Source organism: Mesoplodon densirostris, chromosome 16, assembly GCF_025265405.1.
Source record: "Mesoplodon densirostris isolate mMesDen1 chromosome 16, mMesDen1 primary haplotype, whole genome shotgun sequence".
Lineage (NCBI taxonomy): Eukaryota > Metazoa > Chordata > Mammalia > Artiodactyla > Ziphiidae > Mesoplodon > Mesoplodon densirostris.
Window position 1 is genome coordinate 6,564,097 of NC_082676.1, and position 17,708 is coordinate 6,581,804.

A 17,708-nucleotide genomic window follows, 5' to 3' on the forward strand; every position below is an offset into this window, starting at 1 on the left:
ATGGAGAATTTCAACTGATTGAAAACACTCAGAGCACCTACCACACAACCACTGCTTGCATTTGACTGAATGCCAAGTCCTCCCAAGGAGGATCTGCCCAAGGATTTACCAACAATCATCTCACTTCCATTCTCAAAATTTTGAGGTGGCAACTTCACCATAAGTACAGTGTTTCTCAACTGAGCAGCCTTACATAAGAGACATGATTCCCAAACTGTGGATTCCTCTCTTGTTGTCAATCAACCATCCCTCACACATCTCCCAACAGCCCTTGTGTTGGGTAAGATGGTACCACAGTCTCGAGAACCGCTGATGAGTGCGTGACGTGGCGCAATAGAGCAGTCTTCCAAGAGAGACAAAATGAAACTCCAGATTCCCCTTGGCACAGAGATTTCCTGCTCCGTCTTATTAACTAAGCCACAGCCAAACCAGAAATTAGCTCTGCCATTCTTCCACTCCTCTTAGAAGATTTAAAAAAAAAAAAAAACATCAAGTTACAACCAGACTTTCACAGCTTCTATTGAGAATACTTTCTTTTTATTATACAGGTTTCATATACATAACAATTATTTAGGGAACGTTTACAGGCAAGGAGTTCAATTCCAAAACTCCGTTTTCACCCACACACACTGTACTTCACACTCATCTTCGGGGTCAGCCCAACAGGAATAAGACAAAGTTATTGCTTTGTGAACAGAAAGCTTCAATTAAATTAGAGTCTTCCAGAGCTGAGAACAGCGCTCAGGATCCTCTGACTTTAATACCCTGTGTACATATGAATAGAGCCTAAAGATGTGTCTTAGATTACCCCGTCACCTTTAAAAGCTAATATTAAAGTTGAATCCCATTTCTCAAAAAGTCATAAGAAGTGCACCCGTATTTACAGACCCCATTAAATTATGCATAAATAAAATCTGTACACTCAACGCAGCTTCTCAAAATACAGAATCTCCTCTGGGACTTGGGATGAGAGACGGCACAAGAAAATGCTTCAGGCCCACCCCTTTTCAAGTTTTCTCGAAACACCAAGATGTGAAATAAATACGCAAAATAAAGCTTCCGTACCTTAAAGGAACATGTCTTTTCAAAGAGTCTCCTCCTATTTGAAGAGTTACCTTGCAAAGTTTTGTTTTGTTTTGTTTTTTTCTTAAAAAGAAAAACATAAAATCAGCAGGCTTTGCTTCTACAAGTTTCGTAAAACCCGAAGGGTCCCTGTGAACAAAGGATTTAAAGTGTGTCAAATACCACCTATTAACCAGTTCTTAAGCGGATAGAATCCTTGCCTCCTGCGGTATGTAGGATGAGACTGAAGAGGCTACATAAATACTTTTACCTTAACACTGAAAGTTATTGTGGATCTGAATCACATCAATTTGACATTTCAAGAGCTATGTGTGTGGGGGATTTTGTTAGCCCAGGGAATTTATTTAAAAGGTTCCAAAACTTGTAGCACCACTTTCAGAGAAAGGAAGAATGGGGTTCCAAAAAATAAAATATCAGCTTAATGGGTAAAGAACCAGCACTTGTCACCTCCTGATAGCTCATCCAGAGTTTAAGAGACACTTCAGCACTCCTTAAATACTAAGGAATCCAGGAGGGCACGTGAAGATCTGGAAATCCGACGGAGGCCCTTTTCATGGGAAGGTGGATAACAAACTCTGTCCCCCAGGCAAGCGAGGTTCCCAGTGTGTCCTGGTCGAGACCGGTTTTGGAGTCCTTTTCCTTCCAGACTCTTCGGCCCTTTGTTCACCCCTGTTTTACTTCCTGTGCTTCTCCATCTTTTCCAGGGTTTTGCTAGAATCGGCTGGACTCTGGTCTCCGGGATTCATGTAGGATTTGTCTATGACCATCAGGGCTTCTTTTATGTAGTTCTGCACGGCAGACACAGCAGCACAGATGGCCTGGCTGCCAAACCCGTGGGTAATCAGGCTGAAATGAGACAAGCAGTTCTGGATGCTGGTCTCCAGGACCGGAGTGGGCCGGTTGTTCCCATTGGGAGTTCGGTCTTGATTGAGAAGGTCTGTGAATTCTTTACACACTTGCCTGTGAAAGACAGTCAACACACACCACGAGTTCAATCTAGGCCGTGACAGGTACAGGTAAAGAGCACAAACTACTGTGGGGATGACACCTAGAGGCAACGAGAATTTGGGGCTGGTCAAGGAAGTAGATTTTATTTTATTTATTTTTTGTTGTTGTTACACGGGCCTCTCACTGTTGTGGCCTCTCTCCCCTTGCGGAGCACAGGCTCCTGACGCACAGGCTCAGCGGCCATGGCTCACGGACCCAGCCGCTCCGTGGCATGTGGGATCTTCCCGGACCGGGGCACGAACTCGTGTCCCCTGCATCGGCAGGCGGACTCTCAACCACTGCGCCACCAGGGAAGCCCAAGGAAGTAGATTTTAAACTAATAGCAATAGCCAGCTGCTGCACTTAGCACCTATTCTGTGCTGGGCCCTGAACTAAACTCTTTTTATTTATGTTTGGCTGTATTGGGTCCTTGTTGCCGCGCGAGCTTTCTTCTAGTTGCAGCGAGCGGGGGCTACTCTTCGTTGCGGTGGCTTCTCTTGTTGCGGAGCACGGGCTCTCGGCGCGCGGGCTTCAGTAGTTGCGGCACGTGGGCTTCAGTAGTTGTGGCTCTCGGGCTCTAGAGCGCAGGCTCAGGAGCTGTGGCACACGGGCTTAGTTGCTCCACGGCACGTGGGATCTTCCCGGGCCAGGGCTTGAACCCGTGTCCCTTGCATTGGCAGGCGGATTCTTGACCACTGCGCCCCCAGGGAAGCCCTGAACTAAACTCTTTTAAGTACTATCTTATTTAATCCTCACTGCAATTAGAAAAGATAAAAGGATTAACGCCAGAATCAACTGGCCAAGGTCACCAGGACTGGTAAGAGGTGGAGTCAGAATTCCAGCCCAGGAGAGTAAGGGCTAGCTTTATTTGATGCAGATTGGTTCCTTAAACCAATTCTGTCAAGATCCCTGAATTCATTTCCCTGAAACTCACTCACTCTTTCGATACAGGCTGGTTCACTGTGCTCTCTTTTGCCCTATTTCCCACTTGACTAGTTCTGCTTCATTTACCATGATTTTAAAATCCATTTACTCTTGGTTTCTATGAGAAATCCCTCAGCTGCATTAAGTCGTTTTGAGACATTTAATTTGCCCTCTGTCTCCTACACACACAACCTGATCGTTACATTTTACAAATGAAAAACATCTTGTTATCAGGAGGCAGAAGGCACATGATCTTGACTGGATGTGATAAAATAAATTGTTTTCAACACATTTTTGTAAGACAGGCAAATAAGATAATGAAAGAGTAGCTTAACTAGTTTGAGCTGAATAACTAAACAGCTCAAAAACACTCATTCTGAGCAATACCCTCGTGGCTCTAATTCTTCTAAATCCTACAAAAAGTTACTCTAATTTGACTCTGTAAAAGATGCTCCTTGCCATTTCCTTTTGCTCAACACCCTAACTTACTTAAGGAGCCTTTCTTTCTTGAGCACCAGGGACTGTGCTGGCCCCTCAGCTGCAAGGTCAGAGCATTAGGGCATCAAATTCTCAAGCCTGGATACTTACTGTGCAGCCAGCAGCATATTCTTCCTCGTTGCCATCTCATTGCGTCCTCCGAGATGAGGTCTGGTTAAATACTCGGCCACGGATTTACTAGGAAATTCTGCTTCACAGACATAGGCAAAGTCCCGAGCCAAATGAACAGCCTCACCTAGAATAATCGGCAATGGCAACAGACTTTAGGGCCGCGGTGGTCCCCACGGCAAACTGTCCCTTCCCTCTTTTTCCAGCACTATCGGTATTGGTCTAGCAGTCATTTTGCATTCTAAAATGAAATCATACAAGGGGACAACAATCCAGCCGGTAAGTAGAACTTCCTGGGTACTTTCAGTGGGTACTCTCCCCCAGGATGAAGTCATACAATGTGAGAAAGAAAAAAGAAAAAGCCTGAAAACTTTAACTGTACTTAAACGATGTTACTCCAGTCCTCTGCCCAACCTGAGCAGATGTTCCTCTAGCTGATAAAACAGCATCCAGCATCCGTCGGTAGTGCAGAAGTCGGAAAACTTAGGCGGGGTGAGCATGACTGACAAAGAAGCAAACTGTCACTTTTCTTTATGAAACAGGGACAAAAGTCTTTGACACGGAACTTTGTTTCTAAATGAGGGTGCCCCATTTCTGGTGGAGGGAAGTCTCTAGAATGTTGCTTTAAGAAAGAGCAGCAGGAGTGTTTCCTACTGGAAATGTTAGGAGCCCTACCAACCCTCTTGTCTCAGGTATTGGGGGGCACAGAGGGAGAAAAACGAGGGGAGGGTGTCATTTCCCACCCGAGGCGCTGGGTTCTTTCTGGCTCCAAGATTTGGGGCTGCTAGAGCTTTACAAACCCAGACGGTGGACCTCACCCACCATCCCCACTTCCCTCCCCGACTCACTAAATCAACATCTGAGAACCATTGTTCAGGCACACGCTTTCTCATTCAAGCACCCCTGCCTGGCTGGTAAGGAAACCTAGGGAAGCCGCATTTATGCTCCACGCACGCAGAATCCACCATTCTCCATGCAGGACAGCTGGTCCCCAACAGCATCGAACAGGCAGCTCCTTTCTCCTTGCCCTGACCTCCAAAGACACTCGTAAAAAGGTAGAGCAGGGCCCTGCCAAGTCTCTTTTAGCACCGCAGTCGCGCCATTTAGACCAGGGAAAGAAAGTGTTCAAAAGATTGCCTGGCTACCAGGAGACCACCCCTCATTGGCTCCCCCAGGCCCAGAGCCGGGGCCCAGCGCCCTGCTGATTGGGCGAGGTGCTGGCGGCCGCTCCAGGCTTAAGGATAAGCCCCTCCGTGTTCATCAACTCATTTTCCTGTGCGCAGTAACAACGAGCTTGTTTTGTTTTGAAAAATAATTATTTCACTTTTCCCTCGCCCACTTTGTAAAAGGCCGTATTGCATTCTTGGCTACTTTCCAGGTTCAGGGTGCAGGTCCATTCAAGAAACTGAAATGTCACATCCTAACTATCTTAGGACTGGGGAGAGGGGCTCATCTGTGGGCCCCATTACTTTTTTTTTTTGATGGGGGAAATGAACAAAGGAACTGTGAATTGGGCTAGTCTCATTGTATACAAGGGCTTTTCTCTTCACTGACCACAATCCCAATATTCCACAGCTCCAAAAACTAGAAACGGCCCTGCTGCGCACCAGTAACCAGCTTTTTTAAAAAAAAAAAGTGTACCAAACGATCGATTGCATCCTTCAAAAACTGGTTCACCTGATAATGTGATGTCTTAGGAAAACCAATTTCTTTTTAACAATGATTTTCTGGGAGACCCAGAACAGAATACTTCAGCAGACATATCGTTAAATGTTAACTTATTTGATTAAATGACTGTGATTCATTGTAATGAACGCATGGCAAATCGTTTGCATCTCTCTTTTGTGACTAAGAGTTGTTTTTAACCTTTTCTTATACCTCTTTTTTTGGGGGGGGGCGGGTGCCGCACCTCACGGCATGTGGGATATTAGCTCCCCGATCAGGGGTCGAACCCACGCCCCCTGCATTGGAAGGCGAAGTCTCAACCACTGGATCGCCAGGAAGTCCCTAACCTTTTCTTTAGAGAAATATTAAAGACTCAACACAGCATTAACTAAAAACACTGCAAAACAAAAACACAACTCCACTGACCTTCTACTAAAGATGTCAGGAGGGTGACGTGAGCAGCTTTCCGTCTCCCGGCTGGAAGATTCAACCCAATCTTGTCCAACTTCTCCCTCAAGGACCGGCCACCATTTTTAGATTTGGCTCTGAGCAAAATAATAATAATAAAATAAAAAATTCTTTTCTCAAGAAACCACTTTAAAATTCTAAATGCCTAACATGCTGCTAACAAAACAGAAATCTGTCAGAAACAATCTACATTATGTGGCTCATAATCAAGTGATACAGGGAATCCTTATTTAGTTAATCCCTGTAAAATTCAAAAATCTTTCTTAGCATCGCCAACATTATTTTTTTTAATCACAGAACATTGCAAGTTGTACAGAGCAGACAGATGTTCACTTGTAGAAACTGCAGCAGCCCCCCCCCAAAAAAAACTCCCTGGGGGAACCAGACCCATGGAGCTCCTCTATTCTGAATACAGATGCTACCACTTCATACAAGGAATCAAATTCTAACCAAATGAGAATTTGTTAGCGCTGTTTTAACACTTCCTTCTACATGTGGCACTTTCTAAAAGAGAAGATGTGTACTAAAACTCCCTGAGCCAATGAGAATTCAGTGTTAGGTATAAAAGTTCCATAAATGTTAAAACTATCTCCCTGGCCCTTTTATATTATTCATCCCCAGCCATTCAACCGCCATGCCCAGAACATGTCCCCACGTACCTTCTGAGGACACCTCCCAGTAATGAGGCATTTAAGCACTCAGGCGGGGACAGTCGCCTCTGGACTTCAGCAACTGTCACTTTGTATTTAGATGTCGAGCTGAGGAGGGACAATCTTCCAGGGACCGAGCAGAAGACCTCGCTGGGATTCATCACAGCCTCCACCAGCTCCTTCTGACAAGGGAGACTCAAGGGGTTCTTCGTCATTGAAATAGGACCTGTGAGTGAAGATCAGAAGTGGCTTCCCAAGCAAACCACTAACCAAAGCTGAAAGAGCTCTTTGAACAACTGACACTGCATGTTGGACTATAAATTGCAAGCAGATTTTTTTAAGCCATATTCTTCAAAGATAATCGAATCTGAATTTCACAATTTAACACGCTGGGAAGTTAGTCAAGATCCCAAGCGTGGAGGGTTTGCATTTTCTAACCACTGTTAAAATCTGTTTAATTAGAACATTTGTGTTCAAAAGACTACTTCATAACTCAATAAATGAGGATTTCTTTTCCTCCCCTCACTCAACGAATATCCAAAATCACAGGACATAATCATCTGGCAAAATCTTTCAGTGCAACTGATCACAGTAAATTTTAAAATACAAACACACCTGTTCTACGTTTACCGGGAAATTCAGTTTATTTTCTGAGGTTATCTTTCTTTCTTTCTTTCTTTTTTTTCCAAAACCCATTTTTCCTCAGTTGATTTCAAACAGTTTAACCTCAAGTAACAGACCATAACTACATTTCATTTAGGATTACCCCATTTCCCAACAGAGTTAAACTGGTAATCCTGGCAGTATGTAACTTAATTTCATAAGCCACTCACTAAAGTAATCCAATTTTCCAAACCCCCTCCCACCCCATCCCTGCATAAACCCGACAGATCACCCAGCCTGATGCTTTTAGGGCTGTATGTTTTGTAGGCCAAATGTGTCCCACCTTCTTCTTGCAGGTCAGAATTAAGGCTCCTTACCCCTGTGCATATTTGAAATCAGAAACAAAATCACATCAACCCGTTCAACAATTAAAATTGTCTCAGAACCAATCACTCCACTAAGGTATGTGGTGACCTGTTTTCCAAATTAAGTCACAGCCTTAACTCACTCTGGGATTCTTTCCTGGAGCACTGTAAAAACACTCTCGAATTCAAGAAGTAACACCCACCAAGGGAAAACTATGGAGTAACAAATCCGGAGATTGAGGTGCAGCTCCTGAGAGCATCCTTTTCCATTTGGATCTTAAAGAAATGCCCCGTCTTCTCACTCCTAAAACCTACCTGCCTCGAGTCCCTGTCACTCCCTTCCACCACAAATGTCCCAAGTCGGATACCAAAAGCCCTACCTCACCAATAAGCTAATAACTTCCCAGTACCGCTAAGAACCACTACAGGGTGCGTGACGCCAGAGGAAGAAAAGAACTCGCGCTCACTCCGTACCTTTGCGAATAACCGTCTGATCATGCAGAAGTAGGTGCTGGTCGTCGACATTCTGGGGGAGAAATGACAAAGTTTCCTTTCAGTTCGGGGGAGCCTGGGCGGGGTAGGAGAGAGGCAGTGGGGCGAACGGGTCCGGGCAGGGCCGAGGCGCTCACCTGCACCTCCTCCATCTGGTGCGCCATGTCGTGGAGCCCCAGGTTCTCGGCCAGGCCCGCGGCGTCCAGGGCGTGCGAGTGGGGCAGCAACAGGTCCGAGCGGCGGTAGGCGTCCCTGCGGGCGCTCACGGCGCTGCCGTCCAGCCCTGAGAGGTGGGGCAACAGGCCGGCGGGGCGCGCGTGGTGCGAGGGCAGCCCAGCCCCCTCCTGGCTCTGGCGGCCCGGCCAGGCCTGCTGCTGGCTGCCGGTGGGCGCCGGCTGGTGCAGGGGGTTGATGGCGGCAGCGTACGCTTCTCCCAGATGCGAGTAGGGGTCGGCGGCCTGCGAATAAGCCAGCTGCTGGTAGGGGGGCGGAAAGTAGGGTGGTGGCTGGTATTCGGCGACTCCAGCATGGGAGAGGGGCGGCGCGGGGCTGTAGAGATGCTGCCCGGCAGAGGAGAGGTGAGGCAGGCGCGGGTTCCCATTGCTGCTCGCGTCGTGGCGATCCTGGGGCAGAGAAACGGAGACCCGGTTAGTACGAAACCCCGCTACTGCGCACGGCCCGCGGCCACCGCGCTGAGGCTTGGGACCCCCGGGGACCCACCGCACCAGCCCGGACCGACCCCCGCGGGGCCTGCCCTCGGGCCAAAAGGCCCCGGGGAGCAATGTGCCCCGGGGGTTTCGTTGTCTGCCGCGAGTCCGCAGAGGAAGGGGAAACTGGAGAAAGACCTGGCGGAACGTGCCCTCCGGGCCCCTCGGCGAAGGTCTGACGCCCGAGGTATTCTGCGGCTGCAAGTCCGAATCCCAGGCCTTAGGCCGGGAGAAGCTGGGGCAGGGGTCCTGCAGGCAGCGCAGAGCGCGGTCGCTCACGAGCCCGCACATGCTGGCGTCGTCGGCCGAAAGTGGGGAAGCGGTGGGCACGGATAATGCGCGCCGCGCAGGAAGTGCGCCGTTTCCCCGCCCCAGGGACCCTCCCTTCCACGCCCTCAGGACAAAGACCTCCGGGCGAGAGACCCTCCCTAGCGGGGGCAGCCACCCAGCGCCGCCCAAGGGACTCGGGGAGGAGCCCGCCGCAGCCAGGGGTGCGCTCCCTGCTAGCTGTGTCCCGACCAAGTAACGCCGTCCTGCCCAGCCACCGTCAGTCTCCCCACAAATCGGGCAGAGAGAGAACGAAGGACCCCGAAAATTGGGCAACCTTGCCTGCGCACGTTCCCTCGCCCCACGGCTGTCCGACTTAATTCTCAAAGGACGTGTCGCCATGTGTTCCCGGGGTCTCAGGCGTGGCGGGGGACCAGGAGATCTATGACACCGTCGCCCCCTAGCTGAAGTGCCCGGGCCTGCAAACAGGGGCAGCCCCTCTAGGTCCCGCAGGCGCACGGCTCTCCCGCGTCCCCGCCGCCACCGCTCCCCTCTCCCGGGGCCCAGGCTCACGCCTCGCGCCTCCTGCGTCTTCTTCCTCTTCCCGCTCGCCGCCTTCCTCCCTCCCACTCTCCGAAACTCTAGCTCAACCTGTCCGACAGGCTGGAGCACTCCCGAGCGCTTACGGCCCCATCTGGCCTCAGCGCCCCCACCCCCGCCCCCGCTTCTCTGGAAAGCCAAACTCCGGTTGTTTTCTTGTTTCCCCGAGGGGGTAGCGGGGCAGGTGACAAGCCCGCCTCGGAGGAGACTCCGCAAAGGTGTCGCCGGCAGGTCGCCTCGTCTGACCCCTTTGGACGGAGGTTTCGTGCGTAAAAGCCACCTCTAAAAGTTGCAGACCCAGCGCTCTTCCGAGAGAACGGGGAAAAGGGCTGTTTTGCTTCGCAGGAAACCGGCCGGTAAGCTTTGTGGGTGGGATCTGCTATGCTCTTCCCAGGCCCCATTCCCGAGACTGGATATTTAGGTAAAGGCCCGATTCAGGAAGGGGACCCCGAAGGAACGCACTAGGGAATGTCCGGAAAAGTGGACCCTGTCCCATCGAAGGGCGAGCGGTGGGTGCCTGTTCGCTGCTCCTGCGCCCTCGCCCCCGACCTCGGTCCAGCGGCCCGCGCCTCCGGGACTGTTCTCGGGCGGGGCCAGGCTGCGCCCTTGTGCCCGGCTCACCTCGCAGTCCTCTTCATACTTGACATTATCGGTTATTTTCCACAACATGGCGTCCGGCGTCCCCCAAAACAGTCGCCAGTTAAATCCAGGTTCCCCCCACCCCCCGAGCGGTAAATCCAAAATTGGGGTCACGGTGGCCAGGCGTCTGCCGCTGCCCCCGCCGCGCGCGGGCCTAGCCGTCCCGGTCACTGGACGCGCATCGGCGGCTCCGCGATTGTAGATGCTGCCGCCGCGGGTGTAGAGGCCGCGGCCGGGGACCGGGGAAGCCGCGCCCGCAGTGTGTGTCCAGGCGATAGCCGGGGGATCCGGGCGCCTTAATGAGAAGGAAATTATCATAACTCCTCCCCGGGGGCCGGCGCGAAGGCCCCGGCGCCGGGCGGGGCGGCCCCCAGCCAGTCCCAGCCTAGCTCCGCCCCGCATCCTGGCCCGGCGCCGCGCGGAGACCCACGCCTCGGGGGGCTTAGGAGAGGAGTCGAGTGGGCCGCACCTCGCCGACAGCCGCAAACCTCTGAGGCCAGCGTCCCCCATCACGCCATCCGTCAGTCACCCTCACCAGGCACACACCTGAGGTTGGCAGAGCTGGGGACCGGGATCCGAACCCAAGAGGCCCCCCCTCTTTCACCGACAGCGCCTTCCCCCACCCTCCAAAAGACGTCTCAACAGCTGAGGTCCCCCTATCTCCTAAAACTTCCCAAACACCCGCTCCAAGGAGATTTAAGGTTTAAACTGGAATCAGGCCGCTGGAGTCCCAGTCCCTCCAAGGGACGACGCGCTCCCCCGCACGGCGTGGGCACAGTGCGCTCGGGGTCCTCCGAGGGGGCGGGGGTGGGAAGGCCTTCTGGGGAGTCCGCCCCAAGCGCCATCGAGCGGGCGGGCCGCTCCACCGGCCCCTAAGTCTCGGACAACTGCGTTTCGCCGCCATCGCCCGAAGCTCCATCTCTAAGGCTGGGCTGCGGCCGGGAGGCGGGTGGGGGGCACCCGCTTGCCCTCGCCTGGCCCTGCCCTGCCCGGCTCCGCAGCTTCCTCCGACGGGCCAGGCACTCAGAAGCCTCAACTCAACCGAGAAAAGAGGTGTGGGGCTGAATGCAACCCTAACGTCACAGGCAGGGGCGAGGGAAGAGGTGGGGGGAGGAGGAGGGGCCATGGAGGGAGCCCCGCTGGAGAGGTGAGCACCCGGGGCCCGCAGATACAGGCAGAAAATGAAACTTCCTTCCACATAAACGTTGCCTCTCCCCCCAGTATGCATTTGCCCCCCAACCTTGAAAGCAAAGCGCAATACTGAAACATTTTAAAGAAACGAAATCCATGGGCCCGACTATTGTAATTGACCTTTTTTTTTTTTTTTTTTTTTTTTGCTGCAAGGGGAAAGTCGCTAATTCTCGGGAGCTGAATTTAAACATTCTCAGGGAATCAGAAAAGGAATCTTTCGATTTGATTCCGAATCCGATTTTGCAATAATCAATCCCTATCAGTTTAGTGCCCCGGGCCTGGAGTGGACGCTGCTCCCAATTCACAGAATAAATGCGCCCACTGCTTCCCTACTCCCGCTCGGGTTTGTTTGAACTTTAGCATTTCTTTAAACCGAGGTGGGCCTAAAATAAAATACCCAAAATAAAAATAGGCGTCTTCCAAGCGAAGGGTTCTTCCTCGCCCTAGAGAGTAGACAGATTGCAGGTGATATTCCGACCAGTTGTGAGAACAAAACCTGGAGGCGAAACCACTGGGGGCTTTTCGGGCATGTCTGCGGGCTCTGCACTAGGAGGTACAAAGACAGTGCACACATGACCCCTGACACCTAGCTTTCAAGACACCGTGCGGGGAGGACGGGGGGTAAAAGAGAAAACCGCAGAAGCAGCGCTCCTGGTACTCGGGAGTGGGGGCAGGGGGCACCTGCTCAGGGCAGGAATCGGACCCGGTGCGGTAGGCATGCTGGCGCCCTGGGCGTGGTAGATTGGGGTCCCAGGTACTTTCGAGGGAGGCTGCGGAGCCTCTGGGCGCCCCAGACACCCAGACCAGTGACGCAGGAGCTCTCCTCCACGCTGGGCCTTCTAGCCCCGGCTTTGACTCCAAGACCCGGCCGGGGATGCAGCTTGAACAACTTGTCTCGTCCACACCTGCAACTTTACCGCCGGGCATGTTGGGGCCAGGGCTGGGCAACAAGGTACCACCCCCCCCCCGCCCCAGGTCCTGGCTGCCAAGGCCACCCGGAGGGACGGAAATCCCTCGCAGCCCCGGGTCCTCTATGGCGGAGGCAAAGGGAGCCGATGGGCCCCGAGGGTTTGCGCACCTCCGTTTAGGGAGCCCCAAGGGCACAGAGGTTTCGGAACCGCTCGGCAAAGGCCATTCATTCCCAAGCCAGCGCCCTGGACCTGGACGCTGCCCCCCTCCAAGGGACACCCGCTCAAGCTAGAGCGCGACTTCTGCGCCCTGGATGGGCAAGGCGGCTCAAACGAATCCTCAACCTTCCCGGCCAGGCCGACTCTACCCAAACACGCACAGCTTCTGCTTCAGAGACGGAACCCAGGCGCGCGCGCGCCCTGGTCCGGATGCCGGAAATCTCAGCCCTTCCTTGAGCTCAACTTTTCTTCTCTGAGCCGAGAGCAGAGAGCCCATGGCTCCCACACTCAAGACAGACCTCCCCCAAGGCCCCCGCCCCTCGCCGCGCGAAGACGCGTGACTGCGTGGCCGCGCCCTTAAGCAGCCACGGCCTGGGAAGGGTGCCCCCTCCGACCCTCCGCGGCTTCGCAGACGCCAAGTGTAAACAGAACGTGGGGATCCCGGGGAGCAGCCTCGCCGCTCGCCTCGCACAATCAAGGATATGGGGCTGGACGGTTGTCAGCGGCTTCCCTCTGTCGCCCCCTAGGGAGCCTGCACTCAACCCACACGCTTGAAACCCCTGGACCCCGGCCCCCAGTCCGCTGGGATGGCGCTAGAAACCGGAGACCGGAGGCGACAAGGCGTCTGCGAGGACAGCAGCGCTACAACAGTGCGCCACCTCCAAAGATGCGCGGGCAGCTGCCTCTGCAAACAAGGCTACCGGACCCGGGCGGCAGGCTTCCGCCGCCTCCACCCCCATGGCAAGCCGTGGAAGGCGGCGGGGGCGGGTGATAGAGCTGGACTGGAGCAGGCCTGCGACTCCTCTTCCCGCCCTGGGGAGGGGGTGCCCGAGCGGCAGGTGGAGGCCCCGAAGCGCCCTCGCGGGCGCCGTGCACTAAACGAGGTGTCTGTCTCGCCCCGCGGAACAGCTTGGGCTCCGGCTGGGACCGCAGTAAGAGGCGGGGCCCGGCGAAGCAGAGCCGGAAAGCCGGGGCCTACAGCGGTCCGGGAGGGCGCCCATTCACGCGCTAGCCCACGCCCTCCCTCGCAGCACCGGCACCCACTGAACGGCCGGACACTTGGCCTCCGAGAGCATCCGAACTGTCTAAGCCCACTAAGGTGCACGTCCGGGACGCCACATGTATTAAATAATTCACAGTCACTCCAAAATAGCAGCAATAATATAAAAATAGCGGTTGTTTTACTGATGCTCAAAGTGGCGGCTACACACACGCACAGATGCTTCTCGTCTTAGCCCAGGGTCCAGCCTAACTCTTTCTACTGCTCACTTGTAAGCGCTCCGCGCCAGGCCGGGTCCTCAAAGGGGTTTCGCAGCCTTTAGCTCTTCCTTTGCAAGCATCCTCGCAAACCAGCAAAAGCGAAGCGCAGAGCTGGGGGAGCCTGTAAGACCCAAGCTTCGGAGAGGCTCTCATTTGCGGAGCGCTCGCCGAGCGCAGCGGTCGTGGTAGAGTCTCTAACTTGACGACCATCGCCCCACTTCTCAGCAGGCGAATTTTCAGTCGTCTAACTACCTCAAAGCCACCAGCCTGCCTGTTCTTCAAGGCCACCTTCCTAGCGGCTCTCGGGCACCTATTAGAGACAAGCCGGCTCTCGCCTCCCTGCCCCGGGGGACCCCCGCCCTCAGAGTGCCTGTCACCTCTCCACCCACTAACATCCCTGGGCCCATCCGGGTGCAGCCTAACCGCTCCGAGCGCAGGCAGGAGGGCCAAGGCGCGAGCCCAGAGTCCCCGGAGGCCTTCTCGGCTCGGCGTCCTAGAACATCAGGCACCTCCAGGCCAGCTAAGCCCGGAGGCCTTCACCTATTTATCTGGTCGCCGCCAGGCGAGGAGGAGGCCCACTGTGGCCAGGCGCCCAGCGGCGCCGAGCGGACTCGGCTTTCTGCGCCAGAAGTGCGCAGTGTCCAGGGGCCACCGTGCATCCCGCACCGGCGCCCATCCCACCCAGGGGGCACACCACACCTCCGGCAGCCAGGCCTCCAGCACCCCTCTCTTTCCCTGCCGGTCCTTGGATCCGTCCTCCACCCAACACCTCTCTTCTCACCTTTAGGAACTGGAAATTCATGTTGCCAGCTCTTCAACCCTCTCTGAGTTGAGGTTTTCAAGAACGGGAGCAACGCAGGAACAGGTCCCCAAGGGCCGCGTCGTGTGCTGTAAAGTGCTCCGAGCGTTTATTTAATTAACGGAAGGGGGATGGGGGGGTTCAATTCACAGCCAAAACGGGCTATCGCGATTGGAAGACACACCTGAAGGTCCTGGTTACGCCTCCCCTGCCCTCCTCCCCTTGGAAACTGTAAACTCGCCAATTGAAAAGGGTCTTCCCGGCCTTTTGACTGATCTTTACATCTGTTTATAACCAGCAGTAGGTAGGGCTCCTTCCATCACAAAACTATTTTAACTGTATTCTACGTCTTGCAGGCAGAGGACATTTTAAATGTGTTCTGTCTCCACAGCCAGATCTATTAACATTTCCGTGAATTCTCCGCCCTCATTTCTGGCTTTGATCTGCCTCCAGGCACCAGGAACCAGGGGCACTGAATTTCTTGGAGGAGAAGGAGATGGGTGGGTTTGGGGTCTTCCTTAAGTGCCAGAGAGACTTGTTTACACCTTGGTTATCACATGCTCTTTGCCTGAAGGAAAGAGGCAAAGGACCTAGGTTACTTAAAACAAGAAAGGAAACACACACACACACACACACACACACAGAGCTGAGAGCCCAGTAAAATGCTGTCTTAAGGAAGACTGTAAACACAAAAATAAATGCCACTTGTTGACTGTACCACAGGGGAACCACTGTGACCACCCAGGTCACCAGGAGGAGAAATTAGCTTTGTACGGAAGCTACCCTTCAGTACCTGAGTCCTTGATAGTTTTCATACAGAACCTGCCCAGGCAACCAAACAGCCTTTCCAGAGAGCTGAGTTGAAAACTTACTCAAGATTACTCTATATATGCTTTAGAAGAAAGAAAAACAGAAATGGCAGGAAAACTGCAGGTTTCAGCCCCACCTACTGGGAAAGTCTCCCAGAGATTCTCTGTCCCCAGTGGTCTGCAAAGGTACAGTTTTTAAAAGGCACCAAGAAATTTCTCTGACAGAACCATCCGGGTAGTGAAATGTACATTTTTACGTTTTCTCAAAAACAAAAAGTGGTGTAAGCACAGCCACAACTTAGTGTAAAGTGGTTTAAACATTCACTCTTAGCCACTGATTTGGGGTGGGGGAGAGGCAGAATACACAACTACAGGGAAAATAGCTTAGTTGAAGGTGTAAGGTGGGATTTTGATCATCAATACGGTTCTATTCTAAGAGCAAAACATGCTATGCCTTTTGGTCCCACTATAGGAATAGTGAAAAGGACACAGGCCACATTTTGAGGTGTAGCTACACCCAGGCAATAAGATGGGACTGGGGGCGGGGAGGGTATGGAGAGAAAGGTGATTTCTTTTACTTCATTATGGATGGGGTTTTGTTTTCATTTGTGGTGGGGAGAGGTTACAATTGACATGTCTTATGTTAATTATTTTTTTAAATGAACACACTAATCACTGTTAACATCCTGGCTTTATTTCAAAATTTAATCCAGAAAGGAAGATTTTGTTATTGTTGTTGTTGTTATGTTTCTGGTCTTCTTTTGTTGTTGCTGCTCTGATTGCATCTTACTTTTATAATTTTTTTAAAAAGGCAATGACCGGGCTTCCCTGGTGACACAGTGGTTGAGAGTCTGCCTGCCAATGCAAGGGATACGGGTTCGTGCCCCGGTCCAGGAAGATCCCACATGCCATGGAGCGGCTGGGCCCGTGAGCCATGGCCGCTGGGCCTGCGCGTCCGGGGCCTGTGCTCCGCAGTGGGAGAGGCCACAACAGTGAGAGGCCCGCGTACCGCAAAATAAAAAAAAAATGCAATGACCATTGTTAATGCCTAAATGTATTTATTTGACCTCAGAAACTGAAACATCTTGTACTGCCACAATACATAATTATGAAATATTGGCACCTGGACAAGGTGTCAAACTCCCCAGGGTCTCTTTAGACAACTGCCGCTACTGGGGTCTGCAAGGAGGCTGGAGCAAGAGCCCGAAGGGGGAGAGCTCCCAGCCCCCAGGCAACCACCTGTGTCCTTTCTCCTCTGCCCACTCTTTTATTTATTTATTTTTAATATTTATTTATTTATTTATTTTGGCTGCGCCGGGCCTTAGTTGCTGCACGTGGGATCTTCCTTGCCGCGTGCCGGATCTTTAGTTGCGGCATGAGGATCTTTAGTTGCGGCATGTGAAATCTAGTTCCCTGACCAGGGATCGAACCTGGGCCCCCTGCATTGGGAGTGCGGAGTCTTAGCCACTGGACCCCCAAGGAAGTCCCTGCCCACTCTTTTAAATTCTACAAGCCAGGCTTCAGTAGCTCCAGTTTACTGCTAGCATCTGTCTCACATGGCACACAAACGTTTTCTTCCCTGAACATGGTGCCAAGCTCCTGAGTTCTGCATGTAAGAACTCATTTCAGTGGGGCTGTCAGTCCAAAAACAACAACATTAAAAAAACCAAAATGGCACCATGGCAACCCAAGGATCCAGAGAGAAAACCTAGCCAGCAAAAATCAACACCAAATTAAAACCAGAACCTAAAAGAAAGAAAAGATATTATTCTTTATAGCCACTCTTAATATAAAATAAATATCAGTTCCCAAACCCTTTTTAAATACCAGGAACACCAACCAAAAAATCTTAAAGACTAATACATAGTTTCAGGTGTTCATATATGAGACTCTGAAACTGTGTATAATGAATCAAATGCACATGTTCCAAAACTGTAACTGCATAGTTTAAGGGATTCCTCTATCCCTCTTTGTGGTTCAGGTCACCCAAACTCTTTCTGTATTGAAAGGATACTCTTTAATCTTACCACAAATTGGCCTTTTAAAGAAGCAGTTTACCCTGCTCAAAACCACTCATTTAGACTTTTTAAAAAAAATTTTATTGGACTATAGTTGATTTACAGGGTTGTGTTAGTTTCAGGTGTACAACAAAGTGAATCAGTTATACATATACATATATCCACTCTTTTTTAGATTTCCTTCCCATTCAGGTCACCGCAGATGACTGAGTAGAGTTCCCTGTGCTATACAGTAGGTCTTTTTTAGTTACCTATTTTATATATAGTAGTGTGTTTATGTCAATCCCAATCTCCCAGTTTATCCCTCCACACCCCCCCATACCCCCCCCCCCGGTAACCACAGTTTGTTTTCTATGCTTTTTTAAATATAAATTTATTTATTTTTATTTTATCTATTTATTTTTGTTTTTTTTTAATAAATATATTTTTTAAATAAAATATAAAAAAA

General features: G+C 51.8%; 1 protein-coding gene across 3 annotated transcripts; it reads right to left on the reverse strand.

Annotated features, from left to right (window-relative positions):
• Window positions 1-548: 548 nt before the first annotated feature.
• On the reverse strand, window positions 549-10,333 carry TFAP2C (transcription factor AP-2 gamma). 3 transcript variants are annotated; one of them, XM_060078621.1, is made up of 7 exons: window positions 10,039-10,333; window positions 7,981-8,466; window positions 7,826-7,877; window positions 6,393-6,609; window positions 5,692-5,810; window positions 3,583-3,727; window positions 549-2,043 (listed from the first exon to the last, which is right to left on the reverse strand). In XM_060078621.1, the coding sequence occupies exons 1-7, from the start codon at window positions 10,084-10,086 to the stop codon at window positions 1,758-1,760; spliced, it is 1,353 nt and encodes a 450-aa protein (XP_059934604.1). In that variant the 5' UTR covers window positions 10,087-10,333; the 3' UTR covers window positions 549-1,757. The 3 variants fall into 3 exon arrangements, with proteins under 3 accessions (XP_059934604.1, XP_059934603.1, XP_059934602.1); XM_060078620.1 differs by lacking the exon at window positions 10,039-10,333 and adding an exon at window positions 9,160-9,386; XM_060078619.1 differs by lacking the exon at window positions 10,039-10,333 and adding an exon at window positions 8,689-8,934.
• Window positions 10,334-17,708: the final 7,375 nt, after the last annotated feature.

Coding starts and splice junctions, on each gene's coding strand:
- TFAP2C (XM_060078619.1), bottom strand. CDS start 8,841: ATGTGCGGGCTCGTGAGCGACCGCGCTCTGCGCTGCCTGCAGGACCCC. Junction 5,811..6,392: donor CTGGGAGGTGTCCTCAGAAG/GTACGTGGGGAC, acceptor TATTTTGCTCAG/AGCCAAATCTAAAAATGGTG. Junction 3,728..5,691: donor CCTGACATCTTTAGTAGAAG/GTCAGTGGAGTT, acceptor CGATTATTCTAG/GTGAGGCTGTTCATTTGGCT.